Source organism: Polyodon spathula, chromosome 27, assembly GCF_017654505.1.
Source record: "Polyodon spathula isolate WHYD16114869_AA chromosome 27, ASM1765450v1, whole genome shotgun sequence".
Classification (NCBI taxonomy): domain Eukaryota; kingdom Metazoa; phylum Chordata; class Actinopteri; order Acipenseriformes; family Polyodontidae; genus Polyodon; species Polyodon spathula.
The window spans coordinates 4974572-4988294 of record NC_054560.1 but is presented as its reverse complement, the minus strand read 5'-3'; the positions used below and the strand labels follow the sequence as shown (position 1 = coordinate 4988294).

At 41.6% G+C, this 13723-nt stretch overlaps 1 protein-coding gene across 6 annotated transcripts in view; it reads left to right on the top strand.

The window, feature by feature from the left end:
* Nucleotides 1–13723, top strand: part of LOC121301597 (small conductance calcium-activated potassium channel protein 2-like) — a 41986-nt gene that overhangs the window by 20024 nt on the left and 8239 nt on the right. For all 6 annotated transcript variants that reach the window (XM_041231124.1, XM_041231123.1, XM_041231125.1 and 3 more), the window contains exons 3-5: nucleotides 1729–1824; nucleotides 3251–3669; nucleotides 12978–13119. In XM_041231124.1, the coding sequence (XP_041087058.1) occupies nucleotides 1729–1824; nucleotides 3251–3669; nucleotides 12978–13119 (657 nt within the window). The remainder of the gene's footprint in view (nucleotides 1–1728; nucleotides 1825–3250; nucleotides 3670–12977; nucleotides 13120–13723) is intronic.

Below are 13723 nucleotides of genomic sequence, written 5' to 3'. Positions count from 1 at the left end.
CATTTTGTACATTTTTACATACACAGCTGCTGCTTTTAAATACTGGAAGTATTTGCTCATGAGAGAATTATTTTTCCATTAGTGTACACATCTTGATTTGGTGGATCGCAGCTGTAGCTAAATACCAATCCCTCTACTGTCCCTTTCACTACAACGCAATGCCTGGGTATTGTTTGTCAGATGAAGACAGACTCGCCCTTCAAAATGTAACATTTTGTCAAACCCTTAATAAATCACCTGTAGTGTTGTGTATAAATAGAACAGAGATAATGCACGGACAGGTCATTAAAAACAAGTTACTTGAACAGAGAAGAGATATTTTGTTCTGCATGGTGCAGCAACCCCCACACAAAAGACCAGGCTTGGGGTTAATTTAATACCCTCCTCATGATAATATTCTAACCCCAAACAACCAGCCCATGTGCACGCTTTCCATCCCCCATTAGAATCTCTGCAGTTGGAACGTCGCTAAGGCAATTACAGCTTTGTCTGGGACATGTCACAGCCTACCGAACGCTGTTGCTGTAATTGTACAGCCAGATGAGAAATGAATTACTGGCCGTGCTGCTCAAATAATAAGCAGCCTGCGACGTACATGGTGGGGGTTGGGCTGTTGTTGCTGTTTTTTGGAGGAGAACGTGTTTGGTTTTTTCCACTGGATTTGGATTTTTAACATTAAGGACCTGAATTGGGCCAGACCTGGTCATGCCACAGACCTGAGTGTCCTTACGAGCACGGGGACTTTGAAAAATGAACCCCTGCCCACCAGCAGATCGGAATATCATTTTTAAAACTTTTTAAGTTTATTTTTTGTTGAAGTTGGGGATCCACTTTTCTGCTACAGTGCAAGGATGGCAAAAAGACCTTACACGCTAACCCCTGGCACAAATTAATTAGACTGGCACAAATGAACAAATTAACCTCCTGGCTGTACAGTAGCTTAACACCATGATCCAGGTTTGTCAAGGTCTCTTTTTTTGCAAAAAGATAAAACGGTAAAAAGTTTTTGGATTTACTTTAGCTGTAAGCGGTTTGTTTTCTTGGAAATAGATATACAACACACAGTGCATACAAACACATAAAAAGGCACACAGCTTAGTGTGTTAGTATGTGTCTCCCCTAGCATCCCTATACACTGCTGTGCACCCCATTACTGTCTGGGCCGCAGATTTAAGATGATGCATAACTGGGGTTCACACTACAGCGCTGGCGTCCTGTGTGCCACTGCCTCATGCCTGAGAACAGTAGGCTCCTCGTAGTGGAAATGAGAGCTGAAACAGGTCCCGAGAGGCGTGGTGTTTAGAAGATAAATGTGGGTCTTTAAGGCATTAACAGTATGTGTTTTACAGGCTGCAGGAGGGAGCAGCTCTGCTGTGCTGTCCTGTCCTGCTGCCGCACAGTCAAAAAAGAGAGCTGCAGTCAAACGCAGGACACTCCTTTACTGAAAGTTTTGTTTTTGCCATAAATTTAAAATCCGCAGGAGCTCATTCACAGCATTTTTCCATTCATATTTTGTAGGTCCCTTTTGATGTCAAATGAGAAGGGAAGGGAATAGGGCTGATCATGCAATGATAAATAAATTGCTTCATCATTGGAATTCACATGATATCTGCATGCAAGTCAAAAGGTGCCCATCCCGTCTTGTTGGAAAGTGCAGGATCACAAGCTTCTGTGCTGGCATTGCCTCCCTTCTCCCTCATCTTTAACTCTTGTTCTTTCTCCCCACAGGAATCCTCATATTCATTTGCACTGAAATGCCTTATCAGCCTTTCCACTGTTATATTGCTTGGTCTCATTATAATGTACCACGCCCGAGAGATCCAGGTAAGGACTGTGTCATTGTTATCAATGTAGAGGAGGGGGGTCTGGGGTACTGGAATGGAGCCAGGGTGGTGCAGTGGAAACATCCAACCTGGTCTGCACCCATGGCACTTGGCTTGACTGATTCTGCTTTCACATGTAGAGCTGTGGCCAAAAGCTTTGCATCACCTAGAACTATAGGATTGAGGCTTTTTTTTTTTTTTTTTTTTTTTTTAAAGTATATGAAAATAATTTTGATCTTTTATTTAGCATCATGTAATCAAAGAAACAAAACGTCCACCGGAAACCATAAAAGTAGTACAGTATTTCATGTTGGATTTCAAAATATAAAATTTGTTGTTAAGTACTCTGGAAAACTACAAAGCGGTATGTAATTCAATATGTTAACGTGACCTTATTCAGCAGGTTTCATTCGACCTTCTGAAGTAAAATTAGTTCATTCTATAGGGTGATGCAAAACCTTTGGCCAGAGCTGTAGAGCGTTTTGGATAATCAATCCCAATAATGCACTGCAATAAAACTGACGTGCCACTTAAGGGCTGTCACAGATCCTCTGCTATAATGTAGCTTAGATGACTTTCCATCACGTCAACCATGACTTGCTGCAGCGAATAACATGACCGTCTCTGACAGTGTGTCGGGCTGCGAGATCAGAGCCCCTGCAGGGTTTCACGCTCTCTCTGAGTCCTTACAAGCTTCAGGTGGATAGAAGAGCACAGCAATCGTTGAGTAAAACACTCCTCTAGCTATCCCAGCATTGAAAGCAAACTGATTTTCTTTTGTTTCTTTTATCGTGTCTCTCAATAGACTGTGCTCCCCTAAAAATGCAATAACTGGCAGCGAGATACAAAACCTCACAAAGTCATTAAAGGACAGGATGTTGCTGAGCACACAAACGCTGCTGCTTTGTTGACTCCTGCCAGTGTAATCCTTTCATTAGTATTGTGGCCGCATGGCTACTAGGAGCGTGTTGATACTTCCACTCATGCTCGTAATTGCCTTTAAGAAGTATTTATCAGGAGGTATCAAATAAATCCATTCATTAATGTATTGCTTTCAACACAAGAACAGCTGTCCTTCCGTCGCCTTTACAAACGAGTTCCAATCAATGGAAATTAACTTCCGCACTGAGTGTTTAAAAACTGATTGGAAGCTAATTTTCCCTCTCATCCGGGGCGCTGGCATTTCTATGGCGTACTGCTATACCAAGGTCATGAAATGGAGCTATACGTTAATGAATGGATTTATTTAACACCTGCCGGTAAACACTTCTTAAAGGAAAGTATGATGAGTATCAGCAGCACCCCCTAGTGGCTTATTTCTTACACATTTTCAAGACTCACCAACTTGCCTTGATGTTTGAAAAATAAACGTGTAGTCTGTCAGTATAAGAAAGGGACCGTCTTATCGCCTCTCCCTTGTGTCCTAGCTCTTCATGGTGGACAATGGGGCGGACGACTGGAGAATAGCCATGACGTACGAGCGAATATTTTTCATCGTTCTGGAGCTTCTGGTGTGCGCCATCCACCCAATCCCAGGGCAGTACGTCTTCACGTGGACGGCACGCCTGGCCTTCACCTACACGCCCTCGGTGGCTGACGCAGATGTGGACATTATACTCTCCATCCCCATGTTCATGCGCCTCTACCTGATCGGGCGAGTCATGCTGCTGCACAGCAAGCTCTTCACCGACGCCTCGTCGCGGAGCATCGGCGCGCTGAACAAGATCAACTTCAACACGCGCTTCGTCATGAAGACCCTCATGACCATCTGCCCCGGGACCGTGCTGCTGGTGTTCAGCATCTCCTCCTGGATCATCGCTGCCTGGACCGTGCGCGTCTGCGAGAGGTAGGGTCCAACTCTCTCAGGGGTAGCGATCAGTCCAGGAGAGGTTCTGCAGCGGCAGGGTCTTCCAGCCTGTTCCCCCTTCCCTCAGTACCCCACGCCCACCCCCCACCTCTCCCCAGTAGCCAGGTCAGGCTCACACAGCAGTGGTCCCTCACACGAATGCACAGTTTTGAAAGGCAGGCAGTGGTTTCGGCAGTTAAAAGGCAGGTTCTCCTTTGTGGTGTTCTGAGCTCAAACCGAATAGATCTCGGATATTTCTTTCACCTTTTTTGCTTTCTACGGAACTGTTTATATCATACATAAAAGGTTGAATAACTTCCAAAAGCCATCATTTTTTTGGCCAGTCCGAGTCGTGGCGTTCAATGTCCAGATTTAGGCTGGTCAAGACAATTTGAATCATGAAGGCTTGGGTTGTCAGGCTTGACTGCACCGCTGTTGTGTGCTGGAGTAAAAGTTTATTACCCCTTTTATGTATGTGCTTCTCACTCTCTCACTCTCACTCATTTTACCCAGGTGCCACTGTTCTGAAACTTTCTGTTTTTAAGAAACTATTTTTTTGCCATCCTACTTTTATAACGTTTTGCACTGTTTGGTTTCTGCCACTATATACTTGACCATTTTCCTAGAATATTTCAGTCTCCTGTACGTAAATTTGACCTTCAGAGGTGTCTGGCCCATGGTGAGCAGGCAGGTTGGAGAAATGTGGTAGTTTTTTTTATGCATTCTGTTCCAGGACTCTGCGCCTCCCAAATACCCCTGAAGCGGGACTGTGTACCTGAAATTAAAAAGGAAAATAATCAGTCAATCCCTGCCTGTTTTGCCCGGGCTGTGCTCTCTCTGCTTTTTCTGTGCTTTTGGCACCCCCTCATCCTCCTTTTCCAACACTCCTGCCAACTGTGTGCCAGGACAAAGACTGAGCACAGGTAACAAATGGTAGTTTTGAGCAGGATAAGGTGAGAAATAGCCGAGCTTCAAGCCTGTACAAGAGCACATCTGTCAAACCAAACAGATCCCCAGAACTGCAGAACTTGTGTGTGTGCGTGAATTTGTCAGAGGTTTATTAGTGCAGTAGAACACTGCTTAACCTCATTAGAATTCCTATCCAAGAACAGTACTATGTTCTAGGTCATTTTATTCAGCTAATAAAATCTTTAACAAGATCTGTTCGGTTTGGCGGAACCGTTGTTCATCCAAGTTCAGATCACCCTCAGGGGCAGAATTGGGGGTTGTTTACATCTCATCTCCAAGCTCTTGAAGTTTAACGGGACTGTTGGGACTTTCCTGAGTCTGCCAGACGCCACCTACCACACCCCACCCCCCTCTACCGCAGTGCATGCTGGGCCCGACCCAGCCACGTCTCATACTAACCTGTGTGTCTGTAACTCTCTGTTGTGCTTTTTATTCCCCCACAATGCTGCTCCATAGGGATACCATGTGAGTCCTCGTTCTTAGCTGTGGAAAGCTATCATTGTGCACCAAGCTGGCGCCACTGCAGCACTCGGGGTAGGGTGACATAGGAGGAATTGGGGTTATATTTTTATTCCATCAAAAAATTACAATGCGTTTAGACTAGTCTTAAAATTAATTTCAGGAGTTGGGCTCCTTCCCCCAAAGCAGTGTGAATTTAGGAGTGATCGCCCTGATTCTATAAGAAAAGGGTTTTTGCAGGCTGTGGAGTCAAAATTTTAACAACAACGAGCATCTCTTTATCTTCAACTGAGGCAGTTTGTGCTAAAATGGTGCAACCCACTGAAACAACTACTTTTATTCAGGAAATGCTAGGAAATCTACTTTGTGTACCATCAGAGTAACAGCATTACATGCTTTAATAATGACATTTGGGCCAATCTTTTGTACCCATAGTGGGGCCACTCCATTCTAGCACACTCCCTTGGTTACTGTTAAGGTTTAAGGTTGACTTTAGGGTTGTCTGTGGACTGCTGTGGATCACTCCCGCTACGCACTGAGAGACTGTCTTTCACGTTTGCCTCCACAGCTAGTCAGTTTTGTGACGAGGCCCTTGTAGTAAAGTGACATCCAGTTTTGAACTTGTGACAAATATCTTGCAGGAGAATTTGATTTTAATGTAAAGTTCCAGAAGCTTGTCTATGAAATCCTATTCGCCCAGTGGGTGGGAAAGTAAAAGGTGTGCCAGGTTTGAGAGAAGACTCCGGACAGGAGGCAACAGATACTCTCCAGGCTTAGAGAGAATCAGAGAGGAACTGCTGCAAAGTTAAAGTGAAGGACAATGTCTCAGGTTACAGACTCCTTGGACCTGTGTTCCAGCAAATTTCTCACTGGTTATTCAGCACATGTTTGCATGAATTTTGAAGACTAACAAGTTCAGATCCCACAAACCCCCTCTTTTAAACACAGCACCACGGCATGAAGCTGAAGACTTATCAAACCTTACCCACTAACACAAACACCATCCATGAGCTTTTAAACACAGCACCACGGCATGAAGCTGAAGACTTATCAAACCTTACCCACTAACACAAACACCATCCATGATTTCAAATGCTCATTCGTATGATAAAAGTCCAAAAGAAAAATACCAATTAGTCCAAGACAACATTCTACTCTCAAATGCACTTGTGCTGCTGGAAAAAAAGCATCATGAAGCTTTCTTGCAGTAAAGTTATCGAGTCTTGAGCTTAGCACAGTCTACATCACTTTTTCAGATCACATTTTGTCTTTTTTGTTTATTTTTTTTTTTAACTCTTTAGTATAGCCAGGCAAAACACAAATGACAGGGATGTGCTAAAAAAAAAAAGGAATGGTTGAAATAATTTCCCTATGAGCATTTAGCTTAATTTCTAATGGATTTGTACGTTTGTAGCTTCCCACACAACACTGGAAATTCCACTGCATTCCCTTGGGATACTTGGTTGTCGCTTCCAAAGAATCGGATCGACAATTTAGAATCGAAAGTCAATCCACCTGAATGGCCTTCAGGTATCTCAAAGATCAACGTCACTGAAGCATCACCCTGTAGTATATATTTTTATACTCAAGAGTACTCAAGATAGAAAAGATCCTATCTTATACCTGCACAATGCTGACATGCTACAAAAATACCCCTTATCGTACATTTCACTCTCATAAGTTTAGAGTTGTGGTACCCTAGGGAAAGACTGCTCTGCCATTAAACTACATTGAACAGATATGTGTTGTAAAAGTGCTCATAGATTTATATGTGTAAATCATGCAATAGCTATAGAGTAGCTTTTTATCATGTTAAAATAATGACATTTCCAAATGGGCTTTCCCTATATAAAACAGGCAAGCAAGCAAGAGAAATCTAACCCTCCAGTATTTAGGTTTTGGCACATCCCTATATCCCAATTGCACTGACATGACCTTGAGCATTGCTTTACTGTTAAGAATGTGCATTTGATTAAGGCATACCCTGAAGACAGCTCTACAATGTATGGATTTAATGCAGCAGTCAATAGATTATAGGAAAACAATAAATGAAAAAGCTGCAATGTTCAGCTATAGCAGGAATATATTGATATATGCATACTGCAGCATATAGGAATCCTATTAAAGATATACCCTATTGCAAAGCATAAGGGTTGTATTGCATGTAGATTTCATTAATCCTGTTACGCTGTGTAGAGTAAGTGGAATCTGCAATCAAACTTAAATGAAGGTTATCAGCTAAAATGCAGCATTGGAACAATGGTTTTATGATTGAATTTCTTGCCAGAATAAATGACATGGCTATTGAACAGAGTAACACTTAGCTTGCACATTGTAGTTCAAGAGAAGACAAGAGAAATGAGAGAAGGGGGTGATAAAGAAAGAAAAGGGAGAGCTTTGTAAACAAAAAAAAAGGAACAGCCACGCAGGAAATCCGTCTAAACTTTGAACTCTAATTAAGCAAATCTATTACTCGTGTCTGAAGTGCATTGCCATTCGTAATGAAGATTTCACATTCTGCCATTTGAAAGAGAGACACACACGCTCTGGCATGTATTTTCAAAATCGCTTCGTAAAGATAAGCCCACGATATCTCACGGCTTGTGGTTCCTGGGGTCAATTGCATCCAGGTTAGAAAACAGAAAAGGCAGCCCCAGTGAATAGAAATATCTCCGGGTGACTGGCTACAGATCAGGTCATTCAGAAGGACAAGCAGGATGTCATGAATATCTGAAGCTATCCAGGGAAGCAGGTTAACATTTAGAATCAATGCATATTCTGTTTGAATTTGGAAAACGATGATGCGGCAATTGACCCGAAAACCCCATTAATAATGCCTCAGTACAGCCATTTAAATGGGAGAGAAATACATTTTGCATAAAATATTCTCTTTCTTCCTCCACCCAAAATAGTGAGACCCACAAGTCAGGGAGGTTAGTAACTGATTGGGGTCTAATTGCTTGGTTTATATTACACAGCAGGCGAGTGTGGGGGCAGTCACTGCTTCAGTACAGGCTGCTTGGGGGAATGGCCAGGGCTGGGCGGGGCTGGGCTGGGAGACTCCGCCTCTAGGGGTTGGGGCAGGCTTGGGAACCCAGCCAGTGGATCAGTGAAACAGTTAAAGCCCTCCAGGTAAGACTATATCATATTTTGCCATTTTTGTTCAGATACAACATGAAATAGATACTTGATACCAAATAAAAAAACAAGATTTCTCCTGAGGCTAGCACTGTTAATAATTCATTCAGGTGTGCAATCTGGTTTTAAAAGGAGAAGCATGAGTTCAAGACTTTTTTTCATTTTTTTTTTCATAAACATCCACATTTTGTTGGCAAAATATGAGGTATTGTTGCCTGGAGAGCATCAGCTGAGAAAAGAAATGTGGAGAACCCATCAAAAAATATTTAAAAAAAATCTTCTAATGTGCTTATAGGAGTTTGCTCCAAAAACGCAGAGTGGACAAAAGGGTTTGAACCATGTTAGTCCTCTGCAACTGAATACGTTTGGAGAGTTTTTAACGTCACAAACCCCTAGCAGTTGCTTCTAGCTGAAGGTGGTGCCAGCTCTATCACATTCCATGCCTGTGCACAGTATATTGAGAGCTTTTAATACATCTGCTCTTTGTCACCACAGCACTCCATGTAGTTCAGTGTTGAGGCACGTACTGACTAATATTATCATACAACTGCAATGGACCAATTCATAGAGAAATCTCAGTGCTCCATAGATAGCACCATTGCCAACAGCATTCCATGTGCGGTGCACTGTACTGTTTAGGGATAACCTGGAAGACCTATGTATGTTCTATGTACGTTGGGGAGGGGGGCGGGGTAGGAATACTTATTTCTATACATAGAAGAGCCTTCTTCAGGCTACAATTATCAGGGTTTGGACAAGTTAGGTTAATTCACTCACCAGGGCATAGACTTATCAGTCAAATTAGTTTGCATGGCGAGATAAAACTTAACATGCACATCTAAAATGCAACTATTATGAAGTTTAAATATGGGGATAGAGATGGTTTATTCTGCATTGCCATTGGCCGACAATGGTTTCAAGTCACATCTGATTTCTCATCAGTTTATATAGTTTGATCAGACTGTACAGGTTATTTATATCCTCTAAACTGGGTGTTTAAGACTTGAAAGAACTAGACTGCTCTGTGTTCAGACGCCCAGAATGGGGACAGCACAGCACTGCTAAATAAAACAAACAAAAAAAGACATTTAGTTCTAAGGACTGGTTTATAAATATCTTCAAACGCTGGCTTGACAGTCTTTTAAATCTATATGGGCCACAAAGCATGGAACCTCCTGGGAGCAATTCCACAGATAGCTCCAGCCAGCACATTACCAACACCTGACACCAAGCAAGGTCCTTCTTAATAATTCACATACAGTTCATAAAACACTGGCTAAAGCTTTTTGAATATGACTACCAGCTACTGAAAACTTGCTCTATTCCCTTTCTATTATTCTTTCCCTCCTGGCTCTCAATATACTGTCTTTCTTAGCATGCAGAATGTTTGTTTTGGGTTTTTTTTTTGCAAGCATGATATCTTCTACTTCTGCATGTAAGGGGTGTGTCATTAACACTTAAATAACTTGCAAGCACTGATTTGCTGAGATTTGCCGTTTCAAACTCAATGGACAGCCTGTCTCCCTCTACCTGCCTGGATCACACCCTAGGGAGGGCGACACCGTGGAGGGGGGGTGGGGGCGGGGCACAGATATTAGACTGGCTCTGCCTAGGAGCATGAGGTCTAAAGTACCGGGATGAATTAACAACTGAGTTCTAGAGCTATGCAGGTTGATGTGCATTCTGGCAGTTTTAACAAGTGTGACCTTACAGTCAATAAAATGCAAGACTATGTCTATATTTCTAAGCTGGACATACAAAATGGTATAAAACCAAACGGTGCTCACATCATTGTCACATAGGTCACCTAGTCACACAGTGATGGCACATACATGCGTTCACACTGAATCACTTACAGGTAGATAAGAAAACTCCAGCTGGACTTTTTGACATTCACCCACCACAAGTTTCGTTGTGTCACTGAAAATCCCATTGAAAGAAATCAAAGTTACTAAATTCATCATCTGTATGTTGCTTTCCATTAGAAGTTAACTACAAGCTCAGAGATATAAATATATATATATATATATATATATATATATATATATATATATATATATGTATGTATATATATATATATATATTTTATTGTTGTTATTTATTTTTTTTATTTTTTTTACCACATCCCTAGTTGACTATTAAAAGATACTGAAAAAAAAAGAGCTCGATTATAATTACTGTATATCATTTTCATTTTTGGTAATTGTTTTTCAGAAACACTTCATGCTGTACACCTGCAAAACACATATTGAAATCCATTTTTGACGCAGCTTTTGAAATTCACGCAATATGGAAAAAATATATATATACCTTTGTCCACCTCCGTCTGGCATTTTCCTTTTCCCATTATCGCTCGTGAAAAAAAAAAAAGAAATCAAAATGTAGGAAAGAATGAGACAGACGACAGACAGACAGACGGGCCCTCAAGGCTCCAGGTGTTTGTTTGTTTTTCCGTGTAGGCTGACTGTCCCGAGCTGGGTTTAGCCTGCCCTCACAGCTGCTACAATGATGTATTGCTGATGCTATAATTAACATCAAAAACAGTGTCCTGCTAAACGATGTCAACTCAGAGGCTCGACTGTAGATGTGAGGGCCCACTGTGCAAGGATGCCTGTTCAAATTCATCTTCATCTCTGCCTCCTTCTAGCTGGGCTCTAATTAATTAGTCAAGCAGTAGTTTCCCTCATAACGGGGCCAACGTTAGCGCTCGACTGGAGAGGACGAGAGCAGTGCTGCATTAACATTGAGTCAATCCGTCACCGCCAGCAATTTCTTTGCAGATTTATTTATTTATATATTTTTTAAAATTTAGATATTACTGTTAGAAACACATTTTCAGCAAGTTTTCTTTGGTGCTGAAAAGGGAGTCACTTTACAAGTTTTTTATCAATTGTCTTTTTTTTTTTTTTTTTTGGAAGACTAAAAGCAGCTGATAAATTTAATGGCAAGCGTTTCGTCGAGCAGTCTTTCTCAATGCCTCCAGGAGTGTATTCCCAAGTCTTCCTAGTGTTTTTTTTTACATGCAACCAGTTCCTCTTTGTCTGCTTGATTGACAGATGTTCATAAAAGATGCTGTGGTTTCTGTTCTGGATGCTTATTGTCTCTTCCACTGGGCAGAGATGCGAAAATGCCAGCATTTGCACATTTTACAGATTTCCGCTCCATTATTGCTCAGGTTTGCTTGACAATATAGAGCAAAGCTGAGTCAGTTATACTCCAGTCAGAAACTAAATGCTCTTCACAATATTCGCGGTTTCATTGATGTTATTCATGAAATTTCCAAATTTTGACATTTTCGGATCATATCTTGGATGTGCCCAGTGGGCACAATGTCTGGAAAGAGGGTCTTCTAGAACGAGCCCCTAATGGACATCCTTCGATCAAGCAGACAGTGAGATGACCACAGGACACTGGAAACTCCTTAAACAAGAGTGGCTTTTGAAATGAGCAATTTTTCAATCACGCTCTTCCCCTGCACACCTTTTAAATGTTCCTTGAGAATGAAAACAATGCCGAAAACTGCATTGCTGGACGTTGATCAATCTCCACACTTTCAGAACCTTATTTCCATTTTTTTTATTTTGCTTCATTCCACTTGTTTAGTTAGGATTGTTTCGCCTTTTCATTCTTTCCTATTTCCTTTAACTGCCTTCTTCATTCTCTTATCGAAGCACGCCTACATTAAAACACACTGTACATTTAGTTCCGTTTTCTGGTCGTGTAGTTGAAGATACTGATGGTCAGGCAGTCTATTGTTTCTCACTGGCTTGAGGAAGTATGCTACTGCAACTGGAGTAGCATTGAGAGGCTTGTTTACTGTGCCGTCTGCTTGAGTGAGAGACCGTGTAACCCAGGACAGAGATTTTAATAATACAATCCAATTCAGCTACACAATGATTCGGAAAACAATACACATGCAGCCTGTTAGCAAACTGCTGTGTTTTCTGAATCCTCACGAGGCACAATCAAGTATAAGCAAAGGTTATCAGCACAGCCAATCAAACTCTTCATCTTAACATCTGGAGTTGCATGAATTAAGATCCATGTTCAAATGGGAACCTCTGTAACAAAAGCTAACAGAGCTCATGGATTTAGCTCGTCTCTGTTCTTGTCTCGAGTTCGTTCTTGTTTAAGAAAGGGACATTTGTTTTTGAGGAACAGTTTTCCTTTTCTATTAGTAGATAGCTCTGTATTCCTGGTTGTGCCGATGGGGGAGAGTTTTAGGAAGCGCATCTCCTGTTGTGATCGCTTGGTCTCCTTTGAAGCGCATGATCACAGGACTGTGCATACGTTTTTAATAACGAAAAGTAAGGGTTGCATCACGAATAATAGTAAACAGATCATTATTCAGAACACATTTAAGGTTTCAGTTCACTGCTACAGGGAAATATTGAGAGAAATTACTGGTTCTTGAAATCAAATCATCTGAAAATGTTTGGATGCTAACCAGGCAAGAAATGAAATGTCAACTTTGCATTTTCACTGTAGCTGTTCGACATAATCCCCTCCCAACATAGATCCTTCATTAAGTCCAATTGTCCAAAGTGCTCAACAGGGTCTCAGTCCTGACCCCAAAAGCGTTACATGCAAAGTTTCTGTGGGGTTGTGGGGTGATAGATAGATAGATAGATAGATAGATAGATAGATAGATAGATAGATAGATAGATAGATAGATAGATAGATAGAAATTTAAATACATGTTTAGTTTAACTGATTGAGTGTTTTTGTCCTTCGTTGCCCAGGTATCATGACAAACAGGAAGTGACTAGTAACTTCCTGGGAGCCATGTGGCTAATTTCAATAACCTTCCTCTCGATTGGCTACGGAGACATGGTGCCTCACACTTACTGCGGGAAGGGTGTCTGTCTGCTGACAGGGATCATGGTAGGTAGAGCTTCGCTCAAACCCGGGTGTCTCTGAATGAAATGCAACGCTGTAAATATACACTCCGCTAAACAATTCCACTAAAAGTTCGAACTGTACTGTCACTGTACTACTAAAGCCAGTAGCCATGGCTTAGTAGCACTTAGTAGCATGGTTCTTCTAGCATCCCAGTGGCTATTCTGTAGTTTAAGCAGTACTTGAGTAGGATTGAATATGTTCATATTGCAAATTACAAAAAACGTGAGTACGGTTACCTAGAAGAGTAGAATCAAATGCAAGATATAGTAAGTAATTATAGTTAGGAGCAGTAGTTGAATGTTGCAAGGTATGGAGCAGTTCAGTGCAAGTACATTTGTACAATTGGGTGCTACATAGTCCAGTATAGTCAAAAGTTGTGATGTCTACAGATGTCGTCTGAACAGGTGTGTCTTTAGTGGCAGAAATACAAAATATGATATCTTCATGTGACAAACAACTTTAGTTACAGCGCAGTTAGATCCACAAACAGCTGACAGCTTTACCTTCTTGCAGCTCCTGGATCACAACCCTTTTGATTCAGCTCCCTCCTTATTCATTACGCGCACACAGTTTTATTTCTTCAGGG